General features: G+C 44.2%; 1 protein-coding gene, 1 long non-coding RNA gene and 1 pseudogene across 4 annotated transcripts in view; 1 reads left to right on the forward strand and 2 right to left on the reverse strand.

Annotated features, from left to right (window-relative positions):
* LOC148732384 (uncharacterized) overlaps window positions 1-13,141 on the reverse strand; it is a 94,057-nt gene that overhangs the window by 11,320 nt on the left and 69,596 nt on the right. The gene's annotated exons all lie outside the window — the stretch shown is intronic.
* LOC148732388 (uncharacterized) overlaps window positions 1-13,141 on the reverse strand; it is a 16,239-nt gene continuing 3,098 nt past the window's right edge. Inside the window, exon 2 of the mRNA XM_088758785.1 lies at window positions 1-2,741. Within this exon, the coding sequence (XP_088614911.1) occupies window positions 1,567-2,691 (1,125 nt within the window). The 5' untranslated portion in view covers window positions 2,692-2,741 and the 3' untranslated portion in view covers window positions 1-1,566. The remainder of the gene's footprint in view (window positions 2,742-13,141) is intronic.
* The window catches only part of LOC148732389 (uncharacterized), an 18,390-nt pseudogene continuing 15,232 nt past the window's right edge, over window positions 9,984-13,141 (forward strand).

Genomic DNA, 13,141 nt, shown 5'->3' on the forward strand with positions numbered 1-13,141 from the left:
TGCTTCTCCATTTCTGTTACCAATTTCCTTTGTGATCGCTAGTGCTTTCTCGGTGTATTCTTGAGCCTTTTTGCTTTCACCAAGGGAGTGAAACAATGTTCCTAAGTTTCCGTAGTCACCTGCTTCTCCGTTTCTGTCGCCAATTTCCTTTGTGATCGCTAGTGCTTTCTCGGTGTATTCTTGAGCCTTTTTGTATTCACCAAGCGAGTGAAACAATGTTCCTAAGTTTCCGTAGTCAGCTGCTTCTCCTTCTCTGTTGCCAATTTCCTTTCTGATTGCTAGTGCTTTCTCTATGTAATCTTGAGCCTTTTTGTATTCACCAAGCGAGTGAAACAATGTTCCTAAGTTTCCGTAGTCAGCTGCTTCTCCTTTTCTGTCGCCAATTTCCTTTCTGATCGCTAGAGCTTTCTCGGTGTATTCTTGACCCTTTTTGTATTCACCAAGCGAGTAAAACAATGTTCCTAAGTTTCTGTAGGCAGCTTCTTCTCCATTTCTGTTACCAATTTCCTTTCTGATCGCTAGTGCTTTCTCGGTGTATTCTTGACCCTTTTTGTATTTACCAAGCGAGTGAAACAATGTTCCTAAGTTTCCGTAGTCAGCTGCTTCTCCGTTTCTGTCGCCAATTTCCTTTCTGATCGTTAGTGCTTTCTCGGTGTATTCTTGAGCCTTTTTGTATTCACCAAGCGAGTGAAACAATGTTCCTAAGTTTCCGTAGGCAGCTGCTTCTCCATTTCTGTTACCAATTTCCTTTCTGATCGCTAGTGCTTTCTCAGTGTATTCTTGAGCCTTTCTGTATTCACCGAGGGAGTGAAACAATGTTCCTAAGTTTCCGTAGTCAGCTCCTTCTCCTTTTCTATCGCCAATTTCCTTTCTGATTGCTAGTGCTTTCTCGGTGTATTCTTGTGCCTTTTTGTATTCACCAAGCGACTGAAACAATGTTCCTAAGTTTCCGTAGTCAGCTGCTTCTCCTTTTCTGTCGTCAATTTCCTTTCTGATCGCTTGTGCTTTCTCGATGTATTCTTGAGCCTTTTTGTATTCACCAAGCGAGTGAAACAATGTTCCTAAGTTTCCGTAGTCAGCTGCTTCTCCTTCTCTGTCGCCAATTTCCTTTCTGATAGCTAGTGCTTTGTCGGTGTATTGTTGAGCCTTTTTGTATTCACCAAGAGAGTGAAACAATGTTCCTAAGTTTCCGTAGTCAGTTGCTTCTCCTTTTCTGTCGCCAATTTCCTTTCTGATCGCTAGTGCTTTCTCTATGTATTCTTGAGCCTTTTTGTATTCACCAAGCGAGTGAAACAATGTTCCTAAGTTTCCGTAGTCAGCTGCTTCTCCATTTCTGTTACCAATTTCCTTTCTGATCGCTAGTGCTTTCTCGGTGTGTTCTTGAGCCTTTTTGTATTCACCAAGGGAGTGAAACAATGTTCCTAAGTTTCCGTAGTCAGCTGCTTCTCCTTTTCTATCGCCAATTTCCTTTCTGAATGCTAGTGCTTTCTCGGTGTATTCTTGAGCCTTTTTGTATTCACCAAGCGACTGAAACAATGTTCCTAAGTTTCCGTAGTCAGCTGCTTCTCATTTTCTGTCGCCAATTTCCTTTCTGATCGCTAGTGCTTTCTCGATGTATTCTTGAGCCTTTTTGTACTCACCAAGCGAGTGAAACAATGTTCCTAAGTTTTCGTAGTCAGCTGCTTCTCCTTCTCTGTCGCCAATTTCCTTTCTGATAGCTAGTGCTTTCTCTGTGCATTCTTGAGCCTTTTTGTATTCACTAAGCGAGTAAAACAATGTTCCTAAGTTTCCGTAGTCAGCTGCTTCTCCTTTTCTGTCGCCAATTTCCTTTCCGATCACTAGTGCTTTCTCGGTGTATTCTTGAGCCATTTTGTATTCACCAAGGTAGTGAAACAATGCTCCTAAGTTTCTGTAGTAAGCTGCTTCTCCTTTTCTGTCGCCAATTTCCTTTGTGATCGCTAGTGCTTTCTCGGTGTATTCTTGAGCCTTTTTGTATTCACCAAGCGAGTAAAACAATGTTCCTAAGTTTCCGTTGTCAGCTGCTTCTCCCTTTCTGTTACCAATTTCCTTTCTGATCGCTACTGCCTTCTTGTAATATTCTTTAGCTCTGTCGTATTCCCCAAGCGACTGAGCGATTGTACCTAGGTTTCCGTAAATGTTTGCTTCGTTATCTCTGTCGTCATTTGGCACAGTGATTGTTAGTGCTTTCTTGGAATATTCCTCAGCCTTATGATATTCACGCAGTAAATGAAATAATTTTCCTATCATTATGTAACATCGCGCCTCTGTTTGTTTGTCTCCAATACTCCTTGTTATATCAGCTGCCTTTTGATAGTATTCTCTAGCCTTTTCAAATTCATTTTGTTTCTGATATATCTTTCCCAGTACCAAGCTTAGTTTCCCTTCCATAAGTGTGTCACCAGAGGCGTGATATATGATAAGAAGTTCTTTCGCGTACCTTTCTGCAGATGTGTACTTGGAGACCTTGTATGCGACCTCGATCATTAGCATATTTGTTGCTTGGTAAACCTGGGGAAAGCAGTGGTATTCTTTTACCCATACATTAGAGGTTAGAAAGATCAACCATTCTTCGCCTAACCTCGTGGCTTGTAAGCCACGGCTAGTGTTCAGAAGGTAGGTGACAACACCAAGAACTATAGCGGATACCATAAGTCCTCCTTCGTTGTCCATTTCGACCGTTTTCCAACTTACTCGATTGAATCCAATGTGACAGCGTCAATCTGAGGATTTTTAAATTGAACTGGGTTAGATTCGCCGTTTGCAACCGCTCGATTAAATATTATTTAAATAGATAGATAGATAGTTTATCTGTAAAAAGCTTGCAGCTACTAAGCTGAATTGTGTATTTAAAATATAGTATAAAATATAATGTAATGTAGTAAAATGATGTATAAAATAATATCTTATAATAGCGAGTATAATATAATGATAGCAATAAAGTCCTAAATAAATAATAATGTCCTATAAGTATAATGAAAGCTTGAACTGTTAAAATATATACAACGCCATCGAGCTCATTTACAAAACTCACCGTTCACTAAAATTTGTTGTTAATACATGATCTTAACATTTTTTGAAACGCTTGTGGTGAAAAGTGTTATTACACAATCAATAATCATCAAAAAAAAACAAATAGATAAAATAAATAATCGGTAGAATGTTAGCTCATACACGCAAGTGAATTATCTAGAGGAGTTTAGGGCGTACGTTTGGGCTGAAACATCCTGTGACACATAGAAATATGCGACACGTGCTCCGCAAATAGTGGGTGTGGGTTTAATTGCTAGGAGCTAATTGGATTAGTCTGGGTGGGGACTAGTTTGGGTAGGGACTAGTCTGGGTAGGCACTAGTCTGGGTAAGGATTAGTCTGGGTAGGGACTAGTCTGGGTAGGGACTAGTCTGGGCAGGGACTAGTCTGGGTAGGGACTAGTCTGGGTAGGGAGTAGTCTGGATAGGGATTAGTCTGGGTAGGGATTAGTCTGGGTAGGGACTAGTCTGGGTAGGGACTAGTCTGGGCAGGGACTAGTCTGGGTAGGGACTAGTCTGGGCAGGGACTAGTCTGGGTAGGGACTAGTCTGGGTAGGGACTAGTCTGGGTAGGGATTAGTCTGGGTAGGGATTAGTCTGGGTAGGGACTAGTCTGGGCAGGGACTAGTCTGGGTAGGGACTAGTCTGGGTAGGGACTAGTCTGGGTAGGGACTAGTCTGGGCAGGGACTAGTCTGGGTAGGGACTAGTCTGGGTAGGGACTACTCTGGGTAAGGACTACTCTGGGTAAGGATTACTCTGGGTAGGGACTAGTCTGGATAAGGACTAGTCTGGGTAAGGATTAGTCTGGGTAGGGACTAGTCTGGGTAGGGACTAGTCTGGGTAGGGACTAGTCTGGGTAGGGACTAGTCTGGATAAGGACTAGTCTGGGTAAGGATTAGTCTGGGTAGGGACTAGTCTGGGTAGGGACTAGTCTGGGCAGGGACTAGTCTGGGTAGGGACTACTCTGGGTAGGGACTAGTCTGGGTAGGGACTAGTCTAGGCAGGGACTAGTCTGGGTAGGGACTAGTCTGGGTAGGGACTACTCTGGGTAAGGACTACTCTGGGTAAGGATTACTCTGGGTAGGGACTAGTCTGGATAAGGACTAGTCTGGGTAAGGATTAGTCTGGGTAGGGACTAGTCTGGGTAGGGACTAGTCTGGGTAGGGACTAGTCTGGGTAGGGACTAGTCTGGATAAGGGCTAGTCTGGGTAAGGATTAGTCTGGGTAGGGACTAGTCTGGATAAGGACTACTCTGGGTAAAGATTAGTCTGGTTAGGGACTAGCCTGGGTAAGGACTAGTCTGGATAAGGACTAGTTTGGGTAAGGACTAGTCTGGATAGGGACTAGTCTGGGTAGGGACTAGTCTGAGTAGGAACTAGTCTGGGTAAGGACTAGTCTGGGTAAGGACTAGTCTGGGTAGGGACTAGTCTGGATAAGGACTAGTTTGGGTAAGGACTAGTCTGGATAAGGACTAGTCTGGATAAGGACTAGTCTGGGTAAGGATTAGTCTGGGTAGGGACTAGTCTGGGTAGGGACTAGTCTGGGTAGGGACTAGTCTAGATAAGGACTAGTCTGGGTAAGGACTACTCTGGGTAGGGACTAGTCTGGGTAGGGACTAGTCTGGGTAGGGACTAGTCTGGATAAGGACTAGTCTGGGTAAGGATTAGTCTGGGTAGGGACTAGTCTGGGTAGGGACTAGTCTGGGTAGTTACTAGTCTAGATAAGGACTAGTCTGGGTAAGGATTAGTCTGGGTAGGGACTAGTCTGGGTAAGGACTAGTCTGGATAAGGACTAGGTTGGGTAGGGACTAGTCTGGGTAAGGTCTAGTCTGGGTAGGGACTAGTCTGGGTAAGGACTAGTCTGGGTAGGGACTAGTCTGGGTAGGGACTAGTCTGAGTAGGGACTAGTCTGGGTAAGGACTAGTCTGGGTAAGGACTAGTCTGAGTAGGGACTAGTCTGGGTAAGGACTAGTCTGGGTAGGGACTACTCTGGGTAAGGACTAGTCTGGGTAAGGACTAGTCTGGGTATGGACTAGTCTGGATAAGGACTAGTCTGGGTAAGGACTAGTCTGGGTAAAGATTAGTCTGGGTAGGGACTAGTCTGGGTAAGGACTAGTCTGGGTAGGGACTAGTCTGGATAGGGACTAGTCTGGGTAAGGACTAGTCTGGGTAAGGACTAGTCTGGGTAGGGACTAGTCTGGGTAAGGATTAGTCTTGGTAGGGACTAGTCTGGGTAGGGACTAGTCTGGGTAAGGACTAGTCTCTGTAGGGACTAGTCTGGATTAGGACTAGTCTGGGTAAGGATTAGTCTGGGTAGGGACTAGTCTGGGTAAAGATTAGTCTGGGTAGGGACTAGTCTGGGTAAGGACTAGTCTGGGTAGGGACTAGTCTGGGTAGGGACTAGTCTGGATAAGGACTAGTCTGGGTAAGGATCAGTCTGGGTAGGGACTAGTTTGGGTAGGGACTAGTCTGGGTAAGGACTAGTCTGGATAAGGACTAGTTTGGGTAGGGACTAGTCTGGATAAGGACTAGTCTGGGTAAAAATTAGTCTGGGTAGGGACTAGTCTGGGTAAGGACTAGTCTGGGTAGGGACTAGTCTGGGTAGGGACTAGTCTGGATAAGGAATAGTCTGGGTAAGGATTAGTCTGGGTAGGGACTAGTTTGGGTAGGGACTAGTCTGGGTAAGGACTAGTCTGGATAAGGACTAGTTTGGGTAGGGACTAGTCTGGGTAAGGACTAGTCTGGGTAGGGACTAGTCTGGGTAAGGACTGGTCTGGGTAGGGACTAGTCTGAGTAGGGACTAGTCTGGGCAAGGACTAGTCTGGGTAAGGACTAGTCTGAGTAGGGACTAGTTTGGGTAAGGACTAGTCTGGGTAGGGACTAGTCTGGGTAAGGACTAGTCTGGGTAGGGACTAGTGTGGGTAGGGACTAGTCTGAGTAGGGACTAGTCTGGGGAAGGACTAGTCTGGGTAAGGACTACTCTGGGTAAGGACTAGTCTGGGTAGGGACTAGTCTGGGTAGGGACTAGTCTGGGTAAGGACTAGTCTGGGTAAGGACTAGTCTGGGTAGGGACTAGTCTGAGTAGGGACTAGTCGGGATAAGGACTAGTCTGAGTAGGGACTAGTCTGGGTAAGGACTAGTCTGGGTAGGGACTAGTCTGGGTAGGGACTAGTCTGGGTAAGGACTAGTCTGGGTAAGGACTAGTCTGGGTAGGGACTAGTCTGAGTAGGGACTAGTCTGGGGAAGGACTAGTCTGGGTAAGGACTAGTCTGAGTAGGGACTAGTCTGGGTAAGAACTAGTCTGGGTAGGGACTAGTCTGGGTAAGGACTAGTCTGGGTAGGGACTAGTCTGAGTAGGGACTAGTCTGGGTAAGGACTAGTCTGGGTAGGGACTAGTCTGAGTAGGGACTAGTCTGGGTAAGGACTAGTCTGGGTAGGGACTAGTCTGGGTAAGGACTAGTCTGGGTAAGGACTAGTCTGGGTAGGGACTAGTCTGAGTAGGGACTAGTCTGGGGAAGGACTAGTCTGGGTAAGGACTAGTCTGAGTAGGGACTAGTCTGGGTAAGGACTAGTCTGGATAAGGACTAGTCTGAGTAGGGACTAGTCTGGGTAAGGACTAGTCTGGGTAGGGACTAGTCTGGGTAGGGACTAGTCTGGGTAAGGACTAGTCTGGGTAAGGACTAGTCTGGGTAGGGACTAGTCTGGGTAGGGACTAGTCTGGATAAGGACTAGTCTGGATAAGGACTAGTCTGGGTAAGGATTAGTCTGGGTAGGGACTAGTCTGGGTAGGGACTAGTTTGGGTAGGGACTAGACTGGGTAAGGACTAGTCTGGGTAGGGACTAGTCTGGGTAGGGACTAGTCTGGGTAGGGACTAGTCTGGGTAGGGACTAGTCTGAGTAGGGACTAGTCTGGGTAAGGACTAGTCTGGGTAAGGGTTAGTCTGGGTAGGGACTAGTCTGGGTAACGACTAGTCTGGGTTGGGACTAGTCTTGGTAGGGACTAGTCTGGGTAAGGGTTAGTCTGGGTAGGGACTAGTATGGGGAGGGGCTTGTCTGGGTAGGGACTAGTCTGAGTAAAGATTAGTCTAGGTAAGGACTAGTCTGGGTAGGGACTAGTCTGGGTAAAGATTAGTCTGAGTAAGGACTAGTCTGGGTAAGGATTAGTCTGAGTAGGGACTAGTCTGGATAAGGACTAGTCTGGGTAGGGACTAGTCTGTGTAAGGACTAGTCTGGGTAAGGATTAGTTTGGTAATAGAGATAACATGTTGTAATTGAGGGCATTCGGAATAGACATTGAGATCGACTGAACTTAGATTGTACGGAAATTGTAGAGGCGTATGCGGATCGTAAATAAACTTGATAAACCAGAAAGATACGGTCCTATACAGTCCTGAACTAGCGGAACGCAGAGATTTTCCTTAACGCAGTGGAGAATTCTGCAACAATGCTTGGTCTTACATTTGGGAATCGCAAAACGCCTTTTATACCGGAGATTATAACAGGATAGCCCTGACGATTGAAGCATTTTACGCGAGCGATTTACTCGAGAAATATGTTGATTCTGAAGGCGGGTAATTCACTACAATTTCCAGCGATCCCAATAGGATAATTGGCCGGATGTATTTGGCTTTTCTTGACTTAGTAAGTTGGCTATATCAACTAAGTTGAAATTGTAAATTGGCCACCGTAACGAGTTAAAAAGCTTTTTAAAATAGCTCAGTATTCAACTCGTTACGGTGGCCAATTTACAATTTCAACTTAGTTGCTGTTACCAAATTACCTTGTTACCCCCACCCACGCGCAGCACCACAGTTTCTTTGGAAACTTTCACCCTTTAGTCATTTGCTTGACTTACTCTGGTCAAGAGATGTGCTCTTGAAAATTTATAATCTATTGCTCTCGAACAGTCGAACCGTTATAGCCGTCACAGTATGAAGCAGTCGGTTGACAAAGTCCCGAATTTGTTTCCCCCAAAACACTGTAATTTTCACCTCTATTAACCAGTCACTTCTATTAAACGAACGTGGTCACCTTTGAGTGAGTCCCAACAGAGGGTCTGGATGGGTTAACTGACAACTGACAAATGGCCAAATTTTTTAACTGACAACCGACAAATTGCTGAAAAACTAACTGACAACTGACATTTGTGGTGGGCTTTTACTGACAACTGACAAAAGCCCGGATCGCCCAAAATATCCTAAAAAATAGATGTAAAATAAGGACAGTTGATTTATTTTGTTCAATTAAAGTACATTTTCTATTACATATAAGTAGGAGTACTCCAGAGTGTTAATAATTACCGCATGTACCATCCACATCAAGGTCATGTGTCACATATTAGTTATATGATCATTGATACCCAACTCGATCGTCAACTTACGCGATGGCCGTGAATGCTGGTATTTTAAGAGCTGATGTAAGCTTTTACCGAATCGAGTCGGAAACGGCATTTGAGCGTCACAGAAGCCGAATTCCTATCAAAGATGTTAAAACCGTACTGGCGCTGAAAAAGCACCTTACTTCGTTCCTTAGTCTAAAGGAGTTGTCCAGTTAATATCACCTCGGAGATTCTGATGTGAAACTTTATCACATGGCTCCGAAATCAGGCGGCAAGAGCGATAATTTTACGTTAACTACGGACATGCAATGGAATTTGGAGCTTCCGACCATGCTGGCTAGAACAGGAAGCGAATTAAACAGTATTATATTGGAGTGGTTTGGTATTTGGTATTGGAGTGGTTTGGTATTTGGTATTGGTATATATATATAAGTTAATAGCCTACTCTTTTTTATAAAACGCCCACTCCATTGGATGCCGACTTATAAGCTCTGTCAGAATTTTCTCATTCTTTAATTCAAGTATATTATGTTTTATGTAGATTATAATGGCATAATTAATATAACTGTGAAAAGTCAAATCTTATAGAGTCGCAGTGATGCGACTGACTGGTCTTATTTCATGATTTTTGTCTGCTGGGCATATTCTGGTTTTGTGTGATTTTAGAGAGGTTCTTAGCTGGCTCGAGTTACATTATGCAGCATTTGTTACGTACCTCATGGCTTCACAGTAATAATCGCAATGATATACCATTTTGTTCTTATCGCCTCCTTGATAACTTCAAAAGTGATGAATTCGGAAACTCAAAGCCGCTGAGTTCGGAAACTCGAAGCTTGTCCAGTTCGCCCTTCTTTAGAAAAGCCAACCTCAGTCTGTGCTGCAAGTGAAAACGTTCTGTTGTGTGCAAAGCGAGGCCCGGAGAGGAATTATACAAGTGACATTACGGCACTACAATGGAGTTGGCATTGCTGGTACCGGAGTCAGACTCGTGACCTACCCGACTAGCATTTTGAATATCATATCTATGGAAGTTCTCGAAGAGCTTACTTTGCAGCAGGCGGCCTTTACCGTCGTTTGCGACCTTTCAAGCTTAGAAGTTAGCCAACTTCTAAAGAACAACTCGGAGTCTTGTAGAGAAATCAAAAGACTGTGAATTTGAAGACGGGATAGCGTTCACTGACTCGGGGCATCGAACCGCCTCCCGGTTAGCTCAATGGATAGAGCGCTGGACTGTAGTACGGGAGGTCGAGGGTTCGAGTCCCGGCCGGACCGACACACAAGGTCTTAAAATAATTGAGAAGAATTTGCTACCTTTCTATAATATCAAGAAATGGTTAGATATTCTAGTCTTCTCGGATAGGGACGAATAAATGGAGGTCCCGTCTCCTGCAGGGTTGGGGCAGGAGACGTTAATTTCCCACACACGAGATTACTGTGTGATGGATGTCCTCCCCTGGGGTGGGATGGGTGGGTTAGGACAGCAGGTCCACATCAGCTATTACAGCTGCCAATTAATCAACCTGCTTAAACAAATAAATGAACTTCAACTTCAAAGGTAAAGTTCTTCAGTCCTTCTGAGAAAAACGTTAAAACCTTAATGGGCTCTGGTCAGGAAGGAGCAAGTGAAGGAACGGATGAAACGTGTTCTTTTACGCAAGTTCATGGCATCTGTTCTGTGGAGAAGGCTCTATTTATATCGGATGTGGCTACAGGTTGCATTCAACTAGTGTCGGGACTCAGTGGTACTGTGTCGTACTGTGTCGTACTCAGTGGTACTGTGTCGTACTGTGTCGTACTCAGTGGTACTGTGTCATTCTTAGAAGTCTTAGAAGTGGTCCTGTGTCGTTCTTGGAGGTCTCTATAACAGTTTTAGTATCGGAGCCCAAAACATAGAGAAAGCACAATTGTCTCTTCAAGATGCCGTAGACAAAGTATCAAATGTAAATGACAACATCACAAAGACCGTTTCTGAAGTGAGACAACGGCACAGTATAAAGGAAACCACAGCAAAAAACGGTCCCGAGGGAACTGTGTCTCATAAAACTCAAGTCTCACTTAAACTTCTTGAAGAAGGAATGCACCGCCTGCACAACAGCATAGCCTCAATCAACAACGATTATCTCCAAGATATTGAATTGGGCAAATTACTCAGAGTAGTTTTGGAGAATCTACATGCAGTTTCACATTTTAAGCATGAGACCTTCACCGCACTACAGTATTCCCAAGACTTTGGTTTAATTACCAAGAAGTCGTTGAAGAGAGTAACGAAATGGGCAGCCAAGTATTTTACTCATGAAAAATTCTACTATCTGTCCCTCACACCAGCACGGAGTTTGCAAATGTAAACTTTATGCGACCTCTACCTTCAGTAGAGATCGACCCCGAGATTGAAAGTGCTATGAAAGAATTTATGGAAAAGTATCGTCCCTTGAGGCAGAGGACAGTTCGGGAGGAAACTACCAAGGACAGGGCAGGAGCTCTACCACCGGCCGTCTACACGAAACAACAAGATTCAACCAAAGTGGACTAATTGGCGGGACTAGGTAACGATTTTAACTCGGGAGATCAGTCAGTAGGGTTCAGCAGCGACAAAGGCTGAGCTGTTCAAGCTACTTCGGAAGGTGGGGATGTGACAGATATCACATTTGTTGATGACCGTATTGTTGAAGTGACAGTTGCTGAGGCGCGAACACATGCAGGCGAATATGACACAGACTCAGGAAACGACTCTTCTGACCAAGAGGATGAAGATATTACCCCAATTACGGTGTCTAGATCTGGGCGGCCATTTCGCGCCCATTTTCGCCTGGATTTCTAAGGGACGCTTTCTCCAATAACCTAGTTGAAAAGTAGACGAAAAAAGCGTTCCTTTCCGATCATTTCATCGGAGCCAACCGCAATCGAAGCTTTGTAAAACAAAACATAAATCTAATATATTGTGTTAGAAAACTTTTCACAAGTTTGTTTACTTTCTGATGATCTTCTTGTGTAACACGTGCCTACGAAAAGTCAAAATTTTGGAGAAAACAAGAAAGCAAACACAATGCGCAGTAAATTTTTAGAAATCATCTTTTCCAAAAAAGCTCCATTGAAAAAAGACTAATTAAAGAACTTATTTCCGACGAAAAAAGCGATAGCTGCATATTACGTTTTAACTAAAAAATCAAGATGAAAGATAAACATCGCAAAATATTTACGCATGTGTGCAAATGAGCCTGTTGATCATATTTCAAAAGGGAATATGCAAATTTGTCCGTGGGTGAAGAGATCTCAAGTTCCTTGGAATCTATCAATAGGAAGCAAGACTAAAATGGCCAAGAAATATTTCGAGACGACAGATTTACTCAAAAAAGTTTTTTATTTGCTGTTATTAGCGAAAAACGTACGAATTTCTTAAGTGTACAAAGCCCACGCGGTAAAATTCATCATGCTTAGATCGTTGTTTACTTACCTTGATGGGGTTTTGCTAAAAGCAGACCCGCGGCCCGCGGCCCAGTGGCCTGGCAGCCCGAAGGCCCAGCGGCCCGCAACGGCCTGCGACCCGGAGGCCCAGTCCTGATTTCCCCCAGTTTTTTCGTCCAGCAGTAAATCCACGAGCATGCACAGATCTGCATCGAGTTTGGGTGTGCAAAGTGGATGACAGTGAGCTTGAATTCGTTTACCATTTAATCATTTGAATCCTTGTTTCTGTTTGTTGCATGTTATTCAGAAAAAAACGTTTTGATTCTCTGCTCATTAGTCTCTTTACAGAAACCGATAACACAGTAGAGGACTTTCATTACGATGTAGGCTATTTTTAAACCATACTTTGAAAGTGAAAATATCATAACAACAAAGGAAAAGAAAATACGAACCGAGGGTAAAATTGAAGCACAACACAAACAAGAAAATTTGAATCTCTTGATGGCGGGGTTTGATTTTTTCACTTTTCGCCAGGATCGAAAAGTACTCCTTTTACACCCGAAATAATGTACCATATTTCTTCGCAAACCTCGAATAAGGAGCTGCCTCCTCGATGTCTGACAGCGTAACGTCGGCAAATCGATCGGTCGCCCGACTGAGAAGCACAGTTCGCTTGTTGACCTTAGTGACAATGAGACTGAAATCGAGTAAGTACAACTAAGAGACTTAACCGAACACAAAGTTTCCTTAGTAATTTACAAAAACTTTCAATGAACAGTTAAAATTCTGCTACCTGCTAAAAATGGTGCAAATTTAAGAAGTGCCCAGCCTCGAATAAGGGCCCACCGCCCTTGAGGACCAAATATTCAATAAGCGTCCAGGGCGCTTACCGTATTCGAATGAATACGGTACTTACATCGCCGAAAAGCAATGTTTGAGAACACGCTTTCTTTTTGGGGTGGAGTTCCTGTAAATAGATCGACATGTCTCTGTATAGAAAAGATTCGCAGTTCACATATTGCATTACTTATGATATTTTCACTTTCAAAGTATGGTTTGAAAATAACTTTCATCGTTCGTTAATGAGAGTCCTCTATTGTGATATCGGTTTCTGTAAAGAGACTAATGAACAGAGAATCAAAACGTTTTTATCTGAACAACATGCAACAAACCCTCATTGTCGATCCGTGCATGCGCGTGGATTTACTGCTGGACAAAAAGACTGTGGAAAATCAGGAATGGGCCACCGGGCCTCCGAGTCGCAGGCCGTTGCGGGCCGCTGGGCCTTTGGGCTGCCAGACCACTAGGCCGTAGGCCGCGGGCCTGCTTTTAGCAAAACCCGCTTTGATGGCC

Source organism: Stylophora pistillata, chromosome 4 (assembly GCF_964205215.1).
Source record: "Stylophora pistillata chromosome 4, jaStyPist1.2, whole genome shotgun sequence".
Classification (NCBI taxonomy): Eukaryota; Metazoa; Cnidaria; class Anthozoa; order Scleractinia; family Pocilloporidae; genus Stylophora; species Stylophora pistillata.